Source organism: Rhinopithecus bieti, unplaced genomic scaffold (genome assembly GCF_001698545.2).
Source record: "Rhinopithecus bieti isolate Rb0 unplaced genomic scaffold, ASM169854v2 scaffold_64265, whole genome shotgun sequence".
NCBI classification, from domain to species: domain Eukaryota; kingdom Metazoa; phylum Chordata; class Mammalia; order Primates; family Cercopithecidae; genus Rhinopithecus; species Rhinopithecus bieti.
The window spans coordinates 151,886-167,210 of NW_016827299.1; the positions used below are offsets into that span (position 1 = coordinate 151,886).

General features: G+C 38.3%; 1 protein-coding gene across 1 annotated transcript in view; it reads left to right on the forward strand.

Moving 5' to 3' along the window:
• LOC108523235 (dynein heavy chain 7, axonemal-like) overlaps window positions 1-15,325 on the forward strand; it is a gene marked incomplete at its 5' end in the record, with an annotated part of 190,324 nt that overhangs the window by 146,993 nt on the left and 28,006 nt on the right. The window contains 2 exon segments of the mRNA XM_017863753.1: window positions 4,816-4,977; window positions 13,855-14,040. Of these exon segments, the coding sequence (XP_017719242.1) occupies window positions 4,816-4,977; window positions 13,855-14,040 (348 nt within the window).

The following is a 15,325-nucleotide window of genomic DNA, read 5'->3' on the forward strand; positions in this document are numbered from 1 at the left end:
CCTTCCTTCCTTCCTTTCTTTCTTCCTTTCTTCCTTCCTTCTTCCTTTTTTTTTTTTTGAGACAGGGTCTCACTCTATTGCCCAGATTGGAGTGCAGTGGCTCAATCACAGCTCACTGCAACCTCCACGTCTCTGGCTCAAATGATTATCCCACCTCAGCCTCATGAGTAGATGGGACTACACACACATACCACTACACCTGGCTAATTTTTGTATTTTTTGGCAGAGACAGGGTTTCACCATGTTGGCCAGGCTGGTCTCAAGCACCTGACCTAAGTGGTCTGCCCTCCTTGGCCTCCCAAAGTTCTGGGATTACAGGAATGAGCCACCGCACCTGACCTATTGTTTCCTTCTTTATGTCTGTCTTTACCCGATGTTTAGCTCCTACTTATAAGTGAGAAGATGCAGTATTTGGTTTTCTGCTCCTGCATTAACTAGCTTAGGATAATGGCCTCCAGCTGCATCCATGTTGCTGCAAGGAGCATGACTTCATTCTTTTTTATGGCTGCATAGTGTGCCACAGTGTATAAGTACTACATTTTCTTTCTTTTTTTTTTTTTTTTTTGAGGCGGAGTCTCGCTCTGTCGCCCGGACTGGAGTGCAGTGGCCAGATCTCAGCTCACTGCAAGCTCCGCCTCCCGGGTTTACACCATTCTCCTGCCTCAGCCTCCCGAGTAGCTGGGACTACAGGCGCCCGCCACCTCGCCCAGCTAGTTTTGTATTTTAGTAGAGACGGGGTTTCACCGTGTTAGCCAGGATGGTCTCGATCTCCTGACCTCGTGATCCACCTGTCTCGGCCTCCCAAAGTGCTGGGATTACAGGCTTGAGCCACCGTGCCCGGCCTACATTTTCTTAATCCAATCCACCACTGATGTGCTCTAAGGTTGATTCCATGTCTTTGCTGTTGCAATTAGTGCTGAGAACATACGAGTTCATGTGTCTTTTGAGCAGAATGATTTATCTTCTCTGGATATACATGCAGTAATGGGATTGTTTGGTGGAGTGGTAGTTCTGTTTTAAGTTATTTAAGAAATCTCCAAACTGCTTTCCACAGTGGCTAAATTAATTTACATTCCTACCAACAGTGTATAAGCATTCCCTTTTCTCTGCAGCCTCACCAGCATCCATTGTGTTTTGACTTTTTAGTAACAGCCATTCTGACTGGTATAAGATGGTATCTCATGGTGGTTTTGATTTACATTTCTCTGATGATTAGTGATGTGGAGCACTTTTTTATATGTTTCTTGGCCACTTGTATATCTTCTTTCAAGAAGTATCTGTTCATGTCTTCTGCCCATTTTAATGGGGTTATTTGTTTATTGCTTGCTAAATTGTTTAAGTTCCTTATAGATTCTGAATATTTTAGACCTTTGTCAGATGCATAGTTTGCAAATATTTTCTCCCATTCTGAAGGTTATCCTTTTACTCTGTTGATGGTTTCTTTTGCTGTGCAGAAGCTCTTTAGTTTAATTAATTTTGTTTTGTTGCAATTGCTTTTGAGGACTTAGCCAAAATTATTTTCCAAGGCCAATTTTGAGAAGGGTATTTCCTCTGTTTTCTTCTAGGATTTTATAGTTTGAATTTTACATTTAAGTCTTTAATCCATTTTGAGTTAATTTTTGAATATGGTGAAATGTAGGGATCCAGTTTCATTCTTCTGCATATGGCTAGCCAGCTATCCTAGTACCATTTATTGAATAGGGAGTCTTTTCTCCATTGCTTATTTTTGTCAACTTTGTCAAAGAGCAGATGGCTGTAGGTGTGCAGCTTTATTTCTGGGTTCGCTATTCTTTTCCATTGGTCTATGTGTCTGTTTTCTTTTCTTTCTTTTTTTTTTTAACCAGTACCATGCTGTTTTGGTTACTGTAACCTTGTAGTATAATTTAAAGTTGGGTAATATGATGACTCTGGTATTATTCTTTTTGCTTAGGATTGTTTTTGGTTCTTTATGAGTTGTAGAATTAGTTTTTTCTAATTCTGTGAAAAATGACATTGATAGTTTGATAGGAATGGTGTTGAGTGTGTATATTGCTTTGGGGTGTATGGCCATTTTAAGAGTATTGATTCTTCCAGTCCATGAATGTGGAGTTTTTCCATTTGTTTGAGTCACCTGTGATTTCTTTCAGCAGTGTTTTGTGGTTCTCCTTGTAGAGATTTTTCACCTCCTTAGTTAAATGTATTCCTAGGTATTGTGTGGGATGGAAGGCAGCTATTATAAATGGGATTGTGTCCTTGATTTGGTTTTCAGCTTGAACATTATTGGTGTATGGAAATTCTGCTAATTTTTGTACATTGATTTTGTATTCTGAAACTTTACTGAAGTCATTTATCAGTTCTAAGAGTCTTTTGGCAGAGTCTTTGGTGTTTTCTAGGTATAGAATCATATTGTCAGCAAAGAGAGAGAAGAGTTTGTCTTCTTCTTTTTCTATTTGGATGTCTTATTTTTTCTCTTGCCTGTTTACTATGGCTAGGACTTCCTCTCTGGTTTTTAATAAGTTTCTCATTTTGGTTTTTTTTTATGTTTTCTCATAATTAGATTCAGGTGATTCATTCTTAGCCAAGATATTCCATAGGTGATACTGTATGCTCAGAGATCACATCTGGAGGCACATGATGCCATTTGTCCTTCACTGATGATACTAATTCTGATCACCGAGACAAAGTATTGCCTTATTTCCTCACTGTATAATAACTGTTTTCCCCTTTGCCACGAATAATCGGTCTGTGGGGGAGATACTTTAGCACCATGAAAATATCCCATTCCTCCTCAAAATCCAGTCCCAACCCAGACTTAGTAATCATTAATGATTCTTACCCGATCCAGTTATTCCTGTGACGATTGTAAAAATGTTATTTCCCACCCGAGTGCTCCCTTCCACATTCAACACTTGGCACTCTACTATAAGCAACAGTTCTCCCTTCTTTTCTGAAGAATCCCGTTTCCTTTTAATGGAGAATGGCATTAGATAGCATGGTTTGGGTGTTAGAGGAGCTTATTGCTACTGCATTATCTGTATTTTCTTGACACTTTCAGTGGAGAGAACTTAGAAGTATACACATGTACACACATACACAAATGTACAAATATACATGCACACCTACATGCAAATATACAAATATACATACACATGCATGCAGACAAGTTCATGTGCACATAAATACTACATACATATTTTATAAGTGATGAATTCATACTAATGCCTCCAATTTCAGTCACTCTTCTCAGATATCTTTTTTGCTTTTCCTCATTCCATATTTGTATGTCCCTTCTTCTGCAATGAGAAGCCTGGCTTTCAACGTATCAGCACATTTACTGATTTGCTCAATTCTCTAATATATTGAAAATAGTCCAGAATTAGCCCAGCATGTTTAACCTCTGTGGTTAAATTTATGCTACTTTTTCTTTTGTCTCCCACTCTCCCTTTCAAATTTATTCTATGAAGGAAACCCTTCCCCTGCTCTTGTGTAAGAGGTCATTTCTGTGACTTTTCTGATTACTGTTAGGTAGTAAAGTGTTCTATAGTCATTTTAAATTGCAAAGCCAGCCTTGATTCAAAAACCAAGAAGTATAATGTAATATATTGATCATTACTTCAACTTTTATTCAAAATCTAGGTTTCCACTTCTCAGTGTCTCACCTTGGGCCTGTAGTTGGTGGGCTTCCTGCCCTTGGGGGAAGATGGAGTTGGCATCTTTCTTTGTATGATTCCTCCTGCACTTGATAGCTGCTGATGCAGACTGCTCCAGCAGCAAGTGTATGTGAGGGTAAGGCTGGGAGAGGCAGAAATTCCTGATGGGGGCTGCTATTGCCTACAGCTCTCTGGACTTGACAAATCATTTCAAGCTGACTCTTGAGTTCTTTGTGAAATCTCTTGTGAGTGTTTTCATGGGTTCTCCTTCGGCTCCCCTGCTGGACTCCTGTGACTGTGACTGTGTCACCTTCGGCAGTGCCTCTACTCGAGATGGCTACTCCAAATTCTCCTCAGCTTCTGCTTCTCCAGCACTCCCTTCATACAGGCTCTTACCCTTGGGGTTTCCTCACCCTGTGGCAGAAGTATTCTTGACCAGGGCACCTTTAAAATGACCCCCAGCTCCCATTCTCAGCCCACACTCCCTGTCTGCTCCTTGAGATTCCCACTGGATGGGCCCACTGTAGGAGGAGTGTGGCGACTTCACTTTTACCATCCTCTCCCTATTTTCCACCCTGCCCCAACTGCAGGGGACATGTGTCAGCTCTCCATGTGGCCCCATCAATTCCTTCTCACTAACTCGAACTTAGAGGGTAGACCCCACATAACCCTCCCCACTGGGGGTTAGGGGAAGGGGACTCCCAGCATAACAGCTGTTCACTCCCAGGAAATCTCTTCACAAATCCTCTTTCTAGTTCTATCTTCCCTGCTTCCTATTTTCCTTCTGGGTTTTACAGATCTCTAATCAGTTCGAATTACATCCTTTGACATTTCTCCATGGTGATCTGGGAGCACACATTGGAATTGTTATGTGTTGCCTTATGATGCTTCAGTAAAGACCTCCAAAATCTGTAACACAGGATTAAGTTAGATGAGCCTCCCATGCTTCCTAAAAACCTGGGGTGCATAGCTATGTGTGCATAGCTATGTGACCATGTACACAGATAGATATACTTTGCTTGAAGAGCTGTAGAAACATACTTAATTCTGTTATAATTATAATTTGGGATGAATATATCCCTATGCTATTTACAAGTGAAGGAATTTACTTTCATTTTAAAATATGGTAAATATAATGCAATATATGGAGAAAATAATGATGTGGCATCATTTCTTCTCATTACAGGAGGAATTCAAGAAATTGCTTTATGGCCTGTGTTTCTTTCATGCTTTGGTACAAGAAAGACGGAAATTTGGACCCCTAGGTTGGAATATTCCTTATGAGTTCAATGAGACTGATCTGAGAATCAGTGTACAGCAACTCCACATGTTCCTGAACCAGTATGAGGTATCATAAAAATCACAGCAAGGACATTACCTATGTTGTTCTTTATCATGCTATAAGTGTGTTACAGTAAGTGGGCACTTCTGATTAATTTCTATTCTTACAAAATGAATAGGAGAGTAGTTCCCAACAGCTTATTAAGTAGTACTTTATTATCATAGGATATTATAACTGCTATACTAGGTAGTTAGGACATCAGTTTGTCTATTAGAAACCCATGTTATATCATTTATTTTGATTACATAAACACTTTGGGAGATCCAAAAATGATAATATTATACTTATTTTGAAAAGGACTTGAGAAGACTATTAGTCAACCGGGTTCCAAAATGTAAAAAACAAACAGACCAGTTTTCTTCTTTTGTGGAGTATGACTTTATTTTAGGAAAATGTCATTATACCACTATTCCAAAGTTTGGATCATTTGTCAGGAAAAAAAAAAATCTATTTAAGCCATTGGTGTTAACCTGGAGTATAGATTCTGGAAAGAAGCCAAAGAGCCTAATCTTGTCACATCAACCATATTTCAGCCTCTCCAATTCGGATGTACTCATACGCACGCAGCATGGCAGTACCCTTTCTCTCTTTGCTACTTATTAATGGGATTTTCGACATGCCTGTACCTTTTAAGAAGCACTTGATAAATAAACCTAAATGTCCTATAAAATATGAAGCCTTTTCTGAAAGCTAATCCTCTAAATTTTGGTAATTTTGTTCAAATTTAGTTTGAAATCTATAACTAAATCATTTCATCAATTGAGTATTAAAAAGTTTTAGTTTTTGAAATGTTTAGTAAATTATGACTTTTTAAAAAGGCTTACAAACAGAAAGGCATTGGATTCTATCTCTACAAAAGTAAAGAAGAAACTGAACAAAATAAATACTGAGAGTTCAGATGCTGTATCTAACCTTATGTGAAGAATCTTTTATTTGAGCTTCTGTGTTTCATTGGACAAATTCCTATTCTATAGAATGAATTCAGAAAGCCTTCAATTTTGCAGAATCTAAATTTGACAAAACATTCAAAAGAATCATAAATTTAATGAGCTATTTTCTTGTAGTAACATTTATGCAAAAGTACACTAATAAGGCAGCAAAATGCAGTGATACAGAGCCTGAGGAAGTATTCAAGCTATAATTACACTTTTCAATACAAAAAAAATGGATGAGAAGCTCTTCCATTTAACAATTTGTTCTGAACACTTGTAGGGTATATTCTAATTTAAAATATTATATTCTATAGTGAAGAGTCAGTTAAAAGTATGCAGGTATGCAAGGCTGGTTTACATTACAAATTCAATTAATGAATTGAAAGGCTGACTAAGAAAAATCACATGATCATATCAATAGATGCAGAAAAAACATCTGAAAAAATCCAACTCATTCATGATTTAAAACAAAACAGAGCAAAACAACAACAACAACAACAACAAAAAACCTCTCAGTAAACTAGGAATGGAGGGGAGCATCCTCAACTTGATTAAACAAATATACAAAAAACCTACAGCTAATTGTACTTAAATGATGAGAAACTGGAAGCTTTCCCACCAAGATCAGGAACAAGGCAATGATATCCTTTCTCACTGTTGCTTTTCGACATTGTTCTAGAAGTCCTAGTTAATATAAGTCCTAGCTAAACAAGACCCTGTCTTAAAAAACAAAAGAAACAAAACAAAACAAAAAACAAAAACGAAAAAACACGGACTGAGAGAAAATGTTTGCAAAAGACATATCCGATAAAGGACTATTATCCAAAATATCCAACAAACTCTTAAAAGTCAACAATAAGGAAACAAAATACCAGATTTAAAAAGGGGTCAAAGATCTTAACAGACATCTCACTAATAAATATATACAATATGACAAATAAGCATATGAAAGATGCTCCCCACATTATATATCATCAGAGAAATACAAACTAAAACATTGAGAGACCATTACACATCTATTGGAATGACCAAAATTTGGAACATTGACACCACCAAATGCTAACAAGGGTGTGGAGCAGCAGGAACTCTCATTAACTGCTGGTGTGGGTACAGCCACTGTGGAAGATACTTTAGCAGTTTCTTATAAAACTAAACATCCTTTTACCATATGATCCAGCAATCATGCTTCTTTCTATATTTTCCCAGTGCAGTTGAAAACTTAGGTCCACACAAAAACCTGCATATAGGCATGTGTAGAAGCTTTATTCATAATCGGCAAAACTTGGAAGCAACCAGGTTGTCCTTTAGTAGGTGAATGGATAAACTGTGGTACATTCAGACAATGGGATATTATTCCATGCTAAAAAGAAATGAGCTATTAAGCCATAAAATGACATGGAGGAAACTTAAATGCATTATTGCTAAGTGGGAGAATACAGTCTGAAAAGGCTATGTAGTCTGTGATTTCAACTATATGACCTTCTGGAAAAGGCAAAATTGTAGAGACAGTAAAATGATTATTGGTTCCCAAGGCGTAGGTAGGAAAGAAAGATGAGGCCGGACGCGGTGGCTTAAGCCTGTAATTCCAGCACTTTGGGAGGCCAAGACGGGCGGATCACGAGGTCAGGAGATCGAGACCATCCTGGCTAACACGGTGAAACCCCGTCTTTACTAAAAATACAAAAAACTAGCCGGGCAAGGTGGCAGGCGCCTGTAGTCCCAGCTACTCTGGAGGCTGAGGCAGGAGAATGGCATAAACCTGGGAGGCGGAGCTTGCAGTGAGCTGAGATCCGGCCACTGCACTCCAGCCTGGGCGACAGAGTGAGACTCCGTCTCAAAAAAAAAAAAAAGAAAAGAAAGATGAATAGGTAGAACACAGATAATTTTTATTTGGGGCAGCACAAATATTCTGTATGATACTATAATGGTATATACACAACATTATGAAACTGTCCAAATCCATAGAATGTACAACACCAGGAGTGAACCCTAATGAATGATGTGTCAGTGTAGGCTCATCATTTGTAACACATGTGCCACTCTGGTCGTGAATGTTGATACTGGAGGAGGCTATGCATGTATGGGGACCTTTTGCTCCATTTTGCTTTGAGCCTAAAACTATTCTTTAAAAATAGTCTTAAAAAAGTACAAATCAGTGAAAAAATTTGGTTAACTATGAGTGATTTGGAACATTATGCCATGCAAACTAATTTGGTGGTTATTCTATTGTTATTGATGTGCCTTTTGGAGACTATTTTTGCCTTTTAGAAATATCACTCTTGCAACAGAATGGAGAGTGGATTAGAGAGACTTAGCTGGCAGACTGGTTTTAGGAGATGCTAGGCGCTGAATTGTGTCCCCGTAAAAGACATGTTGAAGTCTTAATCCATGGTAATTCAGAATGTGACATTATTTTGGGATGGGGTCATTGAGGGTATAATTAGTTAAGTTAAAATGTGGTCATATGGGAGTAGGGTGGGCTGTTCAACTAATATGACTAGTGTCATTATAAAAAGAGAGAAATCTGAACACACACAGAGAGGAAGACAGCCATGTGAAGACAGAGGCAGAGATTGGAGTTGTGCTGCCACAAGCCAAGGAACATCTGGAGCTACAGCTTGAGGAGGCTGGGAAAGATCCTTATAGAGGCTTGAGAGAGAGTGTGGCCTTGGCAGTCCCTTGATCTCAGAGTTGTAGACTCCAGCACTGTTAGAAAATAAATTTCTATTACTTTAAGCCACCTATTGGTGTCATAGGAAAGTAATACAGGAGACTATCATGATAACCCAGGTGGGTAACGATAAGAGTCTAAACAAAATCATTTGAGCAAGATTAGGGAACAGGGTAGAGATAACAGTGGATATGTAGGGGAAATGATTGAAATGACTTAGATATTCAATGGTAAAGGGAGAGGGAGAAGCCTTGGTTGATGTGAGTTTTCTGGTGTGGATTGGTGTTGTTTTCATTCATTAATCCAGACAGGGAATAGAACCAGGCATTAATAGGTATAGAGCAGATGGGTGAGTGGATATGTAGGTAAAAATGTCTTTTAGGCTCTTGGCATATAGATACAAAACTCAAGGGAAGAGAGAGCACAAAATAGAGATTTATAGATTTTTCAAGTGTTAGGAGAAGCCTGAAAATAGATTTAAAGGGGAGGCCTTGTGCTGTAGAAAAAGAGAACACAGATTATATGTTAGTGAGCACCAAAAAACAATGGTAGGAGAGAGAACAGAAGACGTAGAGGGCAGATGGTGCAGCCAGGAAAAAAACAGGAGTGAGCAATCTGAGTAAATAAAGAGTATCAAGAATAGTTCATCCTGTTAAATGCTGGAGAGAATAAATTAAGTGCCTGTTGGATTTGCAACAGTAATTTCAAAACTGTTATATCTCTTTAAATGCTGAACTCCATCTAACTTTCAGGACTTTACAGAAACAATACAATTTTTTTTAAAAACATGGCTAATTTACGCATGTTTTTCTGTGTTTCTTTAATTCATTTATAGTGAAAGAATATGATATTTAAATGTATTAAATAAAAAATGATAAATAATCATGTGGTATAAGTATGAGCTATTTCACTTTCTTCAGGAATCTTTAAATGACATGTTTCACTGACCAAAGTGGTTCCTTCTATTAAATGACAAGTCAGAAAGTGCTTGACATTCCTCCAGCATAGTAATTATATTGCAAACTTGACAAAACTGCTATTCTTGAGTCACATATAATCATCAAGAGTTAAAGAGGGATTCTTTGCGGAATGTGGATTCATAGCTCACTTTGATATTATTAAGTCTAATACACTCCTTCTTGAACAATCGACATTAGAAAACGGAAGAGGTATTTGACAAATGAAGTTAGAATAATTCGTTATATGCTAAAGTAGATTCTTCATATATAATTTCTGTTGGATCAAAAAAGACTAAATAGAAAAAATTAAAAGTGTAAAAGAAGAAAATTTAGGTGGATATATATTATCTACTTGGCAGATGGGCAGTTGCTTTGTCATTCTTGTTTTGGTAGGGGTGTGTGTGTGTGTGTGTGTGTGTGTGTGTGTGTGTGTAAGACCCACCTCTTACCCCTCATTGTGACCCTAACAGATCCCCAAGGCAACCATTTTCACATCCTGGGGCATATGTGCCTGGATATTTTCCTGTGCATATATAGATACACATATAGAAACACAATACACACATAATTTTTTCTCAAAAACATTATTATGGTGTACATATTTATCTTCAGCTTACTTTTTTTTTTTTTACCTACATATGTTGTGGATAACTTTCAAAGTAGATAGACATCTTCGTTTTAATGACTGCTTACACAGCATTTCCCCTTTTTTGATCATTAATATTTTATTTTCTTTTTGTTTTTTGCTAATTAAGGTTAAAATGAACTTCTTATATAACCATGAACACTAATTGTTGACTTCAAGCCCTGTTTTCACCTACTCCCGCTGCTCGTTGTCTCAACCCTCTTGTAACAAGGAACAGGGAAGCAATCCAAGCAGCAAACTGCCACTATTTCTAGAAACTTTAGTAATCTACATGCCCACCAACACACCCACCCCTGGGGAAAACACTCCTCAATTTAGTTAGCCCTGGATTTGACCGAACTTCTGAGAGAAACAACAGATAGCATTTACTTCATGGACTCTCAGGGGCATGTTGGCCAAGATGAACCCTTATGAAATTCTCCTCCACATCTCATCTGTCTACATCACAAAGCCTTCTCAGGGGCTAGCTGATCCACCTCTACTGCATTTACTACTTATTTGATTTGCATATGAGTTTTCTTACCAAATTTCATTTTCTTATTGTATTTCATTTTTATGGGGTGAGGGCCTGTCAGCAGCGCAAGCCCAGGCAGTGTGTGTATCTCATCAAACTCCGCTCACATTTGCAGTTGGAAGCACGTAAATGTTCTGCAATTCTTCCTGATTTGATTTGGTTTTTTCACAAGGGCTTTGTCACTGACACGTGTTCTCCTAAATTCACTGCCTTAAGTTCCAGTTCTACCAAATAACAAGCCTTATAATTTCCAGCATCCAATTCAATAAATTTCCCCTCTCTAATCACTACTACTTACCCTAGTGCTACTGTTTCTACTTGAAAGGATTGCTCAAAGTGGGATCACTAGAATGTTGGATCTATGCACTTTAGATTTTAGTAGGTAACTGTAAAGAGGACATAGAAAGCACAAAAATAATGAAAACATTCTCAAGAGATTACCATATTTTAGTATAAAAAATATATTTTTTGAAACATATATATATTTTGAGACAGAGTCTTGCCCTATTGCCCAGGCTGGAGTGCAATGGCACGATCTCGGCTCACTGCAACCTCTGCCTCCAAGGTTCAAGCGATTCTTATTTCTCTGCCTCTTGAGTAGCTGGGGTTACAGGTGCATGCCACCACATCCAGCTAATTTTTGTATTTTTAGTAGAGATGGGGTTTCACCATGTTGGCCAGGCTGGTATCAAACTCCTGACCTCAAGTGATCCACCTGCCTCGGCCTCCCAAAGTGCTGGGATTATAAGTATGAGCCACCGCGCCTGGCCTAGCATAAAATATTTTAAAATATTGCTATATTAAAATATTATAAACATCGTAGAAGTAAAAGATAAATAAAAATGGATAAAGTATTTAAAATTTTATCTGAAAGACTGATTCAATCTATACAAAGAGCTTTTGAATAAGAAAAGAAGATAATCATTCAAATTAGAAAACATAAAAGATCAGAGTGAATAATTTATAAAATAAAGAATACAAATGGTGAATAAGAATTTTGAAAGTGCCAATGTCAAAATCACAATTAAAATAATTATATTTTATTGTCAGTTTTTTTCCTAAATGATAATACTCTGTTTTCTTGAGAGTAGTGAAAAATAGAATTTTCTCTACTGCTGGTGGGTGTGTAAATATTTATGCTCAGGATAAAATAAATTGCATTGTGAAAATCAACACCATTGCATTAATAAATGTTAAAATTCTATACACTAAAGAGCATAATAAAATACTTTTAAAACTAAGTAGAAAAATTATTTCCACAAATTTGAAAAGTAAGTCAGTTTATAAAAGAGTATATACAAAGAAGTACTATTAAAACTTTAATAGGGCAGGATGCAGTGGTTCATGCCTGTAATCCCAGCACTTTGGGAGGCTGAGACAGTGAATTGCCTGAGCCCAGGAGTTCGAGGCCAGCCTGGGCAACGTGGTGAAACCCCACCATTACATAAAGTACAAAAATTAGCCGGGCGTGGTGGCATATGCCTGTAGTCTTAGCTATTTGAGAGGCTGAGGTAGGAGGATCTCTTTAACCCTGGAGGTGGAGACAGTGAGCCCTGATCACACCGCTGCACTCCAACCTGGGTGACAGAGCAAGACTCTGACTCAAAAAGCAAAAAACTAACAACAACAACAAAAAACCCTACAATACTTTAATAGGAAAAATAGGAGGCTAGTTTAAAAAGAACAACAAATGTATTAAACGTATGAAATAATTGTGGACCTCACTGTTATTCTAGAAATGCAAATTAAAATAATAATATTGACCTACCATATTAGCAAAGATTTTAAAACTGGCTGCTACAAATGCTTCAGCTTTTTGGAAAAGCAGACTGGTAACGTTTATAAATTGCTTTTATAAGCTTCTTTCTTTGGAAAGAAAATAGTAATTTCCTTTTCAGGAATCTAGACTGAAGAATCATTAGAAATTTTAAGAAATGTATATTTAATGAACATAATTCAGCACATTAAAAAATTAGAAGCAACGAAAGTGTTTAATATTAGAAAACAGCTATTAAAATAGTATTTTCAAAGAATGTTTTATGAAATTGTAAAAGAAATCATGTAAGAATTTGTGAAAAAAAGTATACAGTTTGGCCAGGTGCTGTGGCTCACGCCTGTGATCCCAGCACTTTGGGAGACCAAGGCGGGCGAATCAGGAGGTCAGGAAATCGAGACCATCCTGGCTAACACAGTGAAACCCCGTCTGTACTAAAAATGTGAAAAATGAGCCGGGCGTGGTGGCGCTCACCTGTAGTCCCAGCTACTCGGGAGGCTGTACCAGGAGAATCGCTTGAACCCAGGAGGTGGAGGTTGCAGTGAGCCGAGATCATGCCATTGCACTCCAACCTGGGCAAAAAGAGTGAAACTCCATCTCAAAAAAAAAAGCGTACAATTGTGTATATATATGATTCAAATTGTCAAATATATATGGATATTGAAAGGTGGTGAAGTAACACTGCTGATCTCTGAGTTATATATATATATATATATATTTTGTTTGTTTGTTTTGTTTTGTTTTGTTTTCAGACAGTGTCTTGCTCTGTCACCCAGGCTGGAGAGTAGTGGCACGATTATCCTTCACTGCAGCTTCGATCCTCCTACCTCAGCCCCATCCCTAGCTGGGACTATAGGCATGTGCTACCATACCTGGTTAATTGTGTTTTTTTTTTTTTTTTTGGTAGGGACAGGGTCTCCTCATGTTGCCCAGGCTGTTCTCAAACTACTGGGCTCAAGTGATTCTCCCGCCTTGGCCTCTCGAAGTGCTGGGATTACAGGTGTGAGCCACCATGCCCAGCTCTCTGAATTATACTGTATCTGCTTTGCATGTCACTCAGCTGTGCAAAGTTTTCACAGATGACGTTATGATCTAATTCATTCGTATCTGGCACACAGTGTTGAAATAATTTTGGTTGAATAGACAATAAATTCACAAGTTAATAGAGGAGTTCCATTGTCAGCATTGACTGGATGGAAATAAAAAGCCAGAAAAGAAGTGAACGGCCCTGGGAAAAATGGAAACAATTAGCAGGGAAGCATACGAAGGGAAGTTATGTTAATGGGAACTTTTTGTAAGATGTTTAATAATAGGAAAAAACAAGAAACACGATTCTGTATAACATGCTACTGATAACTGGTTGACCAACACATGCTCTCTATTTTAGGAACTGCCCTATGAGGCTCTCCGGTACATGACCGGCGAATGCAATTATGGAGGCAGAGTGACGGATGACTGGGACCGGCGCACGCTGCGCAGCATTCTAAACAAATTCTTCAATCCCGAATTAGTTGAAAATTCAGACTATAAATTCGACTCAAGTGGCATCTATTTTGTTCCTCCTTCTGGTGATGTAAGTATGCCCTTCAAAAAAACTAAAAGCAATAAGACATGAAATTATTTTGGTAGTGATGATATTTTTCAAATGGTGATTTTGCTGCAGGCCTTGTTTTTTTGTTACCCTTGTTTGTGCTTTCTTCAGTCATATGGGATAAAACAAAACTCATGCTATAGGTGGAGTTAGTACTGTATAGGTACAGTACTAACTGCACTTGTTCACTGTAATGTAAGAAGTATCAGAAATGTGTCTCATGCTTTTTCAGTGACCTGAAGTTCTGTCATCATAAACTCAGTTCTTTGGCTAAAAAGACATTGTCCCCAATTAAAATGAAAATACATAAGAGATAGTATTAGCAAAGCATTAGCAGTAATAGTTAATTTTTATAATTATTTGGAAGTCAGTTGCAAGTAATTATCTCACTAAAGCATCAAATTAACATTGGTATTATTATTTTATCCCTTTTACAAATGAGAAAGCAGGTTCATTACAGTAGAATAATTTGCCCAAGGCCACACAGGTAAGAAGGTGGCAGCGAGTCACAAAACCACCTGCAGCACAAGACCAAGATTCCCTTCTGCTCTTCTCCAGTCCTGTCCACTGCATTTGATGATCACAGTGGATTTCTAGAGATTGCTAGGACGATCAAGTTGGTTCTCATTTTATTCCCAGAAGTCAAAGGGCATGTATTGAAAGTTAAACACAAGCAACAGAAACACATACTGTAACCCCCCTACCCTAACCTCATGTTCCACTAGGATTAATGCTCGCCGAGGGCAGATGTAGGTATAGATAAAGGGAAAAATCACTCCCAAAGCCTAGGTCACTGATTGGGTACAGCAAGTCAACATGGGAGCTGGGGTAACAGGATCTCCAATGATGAATTGCCAAGTGAGAAAACAGCAGAATGAAGTAAGGTATTTGTAAAGTGACCCAAATCGTAAAGCCATCCATGACCAAACCCCCTTTGCCGTGTGTGTGTGTGTGTGTGTGTGTGTGTGTGTGTGTGTGGATGTTTGTATATGATTATATGTGCATCAAGGAAGGTATGAAATTTTAATAGAAGGCCGGGCGCGGTGGCTCAAGCCTGTAATCCCAGCACTTTGGGAGGCCGAGACGGGCGGATCACGAGGTCAGGAGATCGAGACCATCCTGGCGAACACGGTGAAACCCCGTCTCTACTAAAAAAATACAAAAAAAAAACTAGCCGGGCGAGGTGGCGGGCGCCTGTAGTCCCAGCTACTCGGGAGACTGAGGCAGGAGAATGGCGTAAACCCGGGAGGCGGAGCTTGCAGTGAGC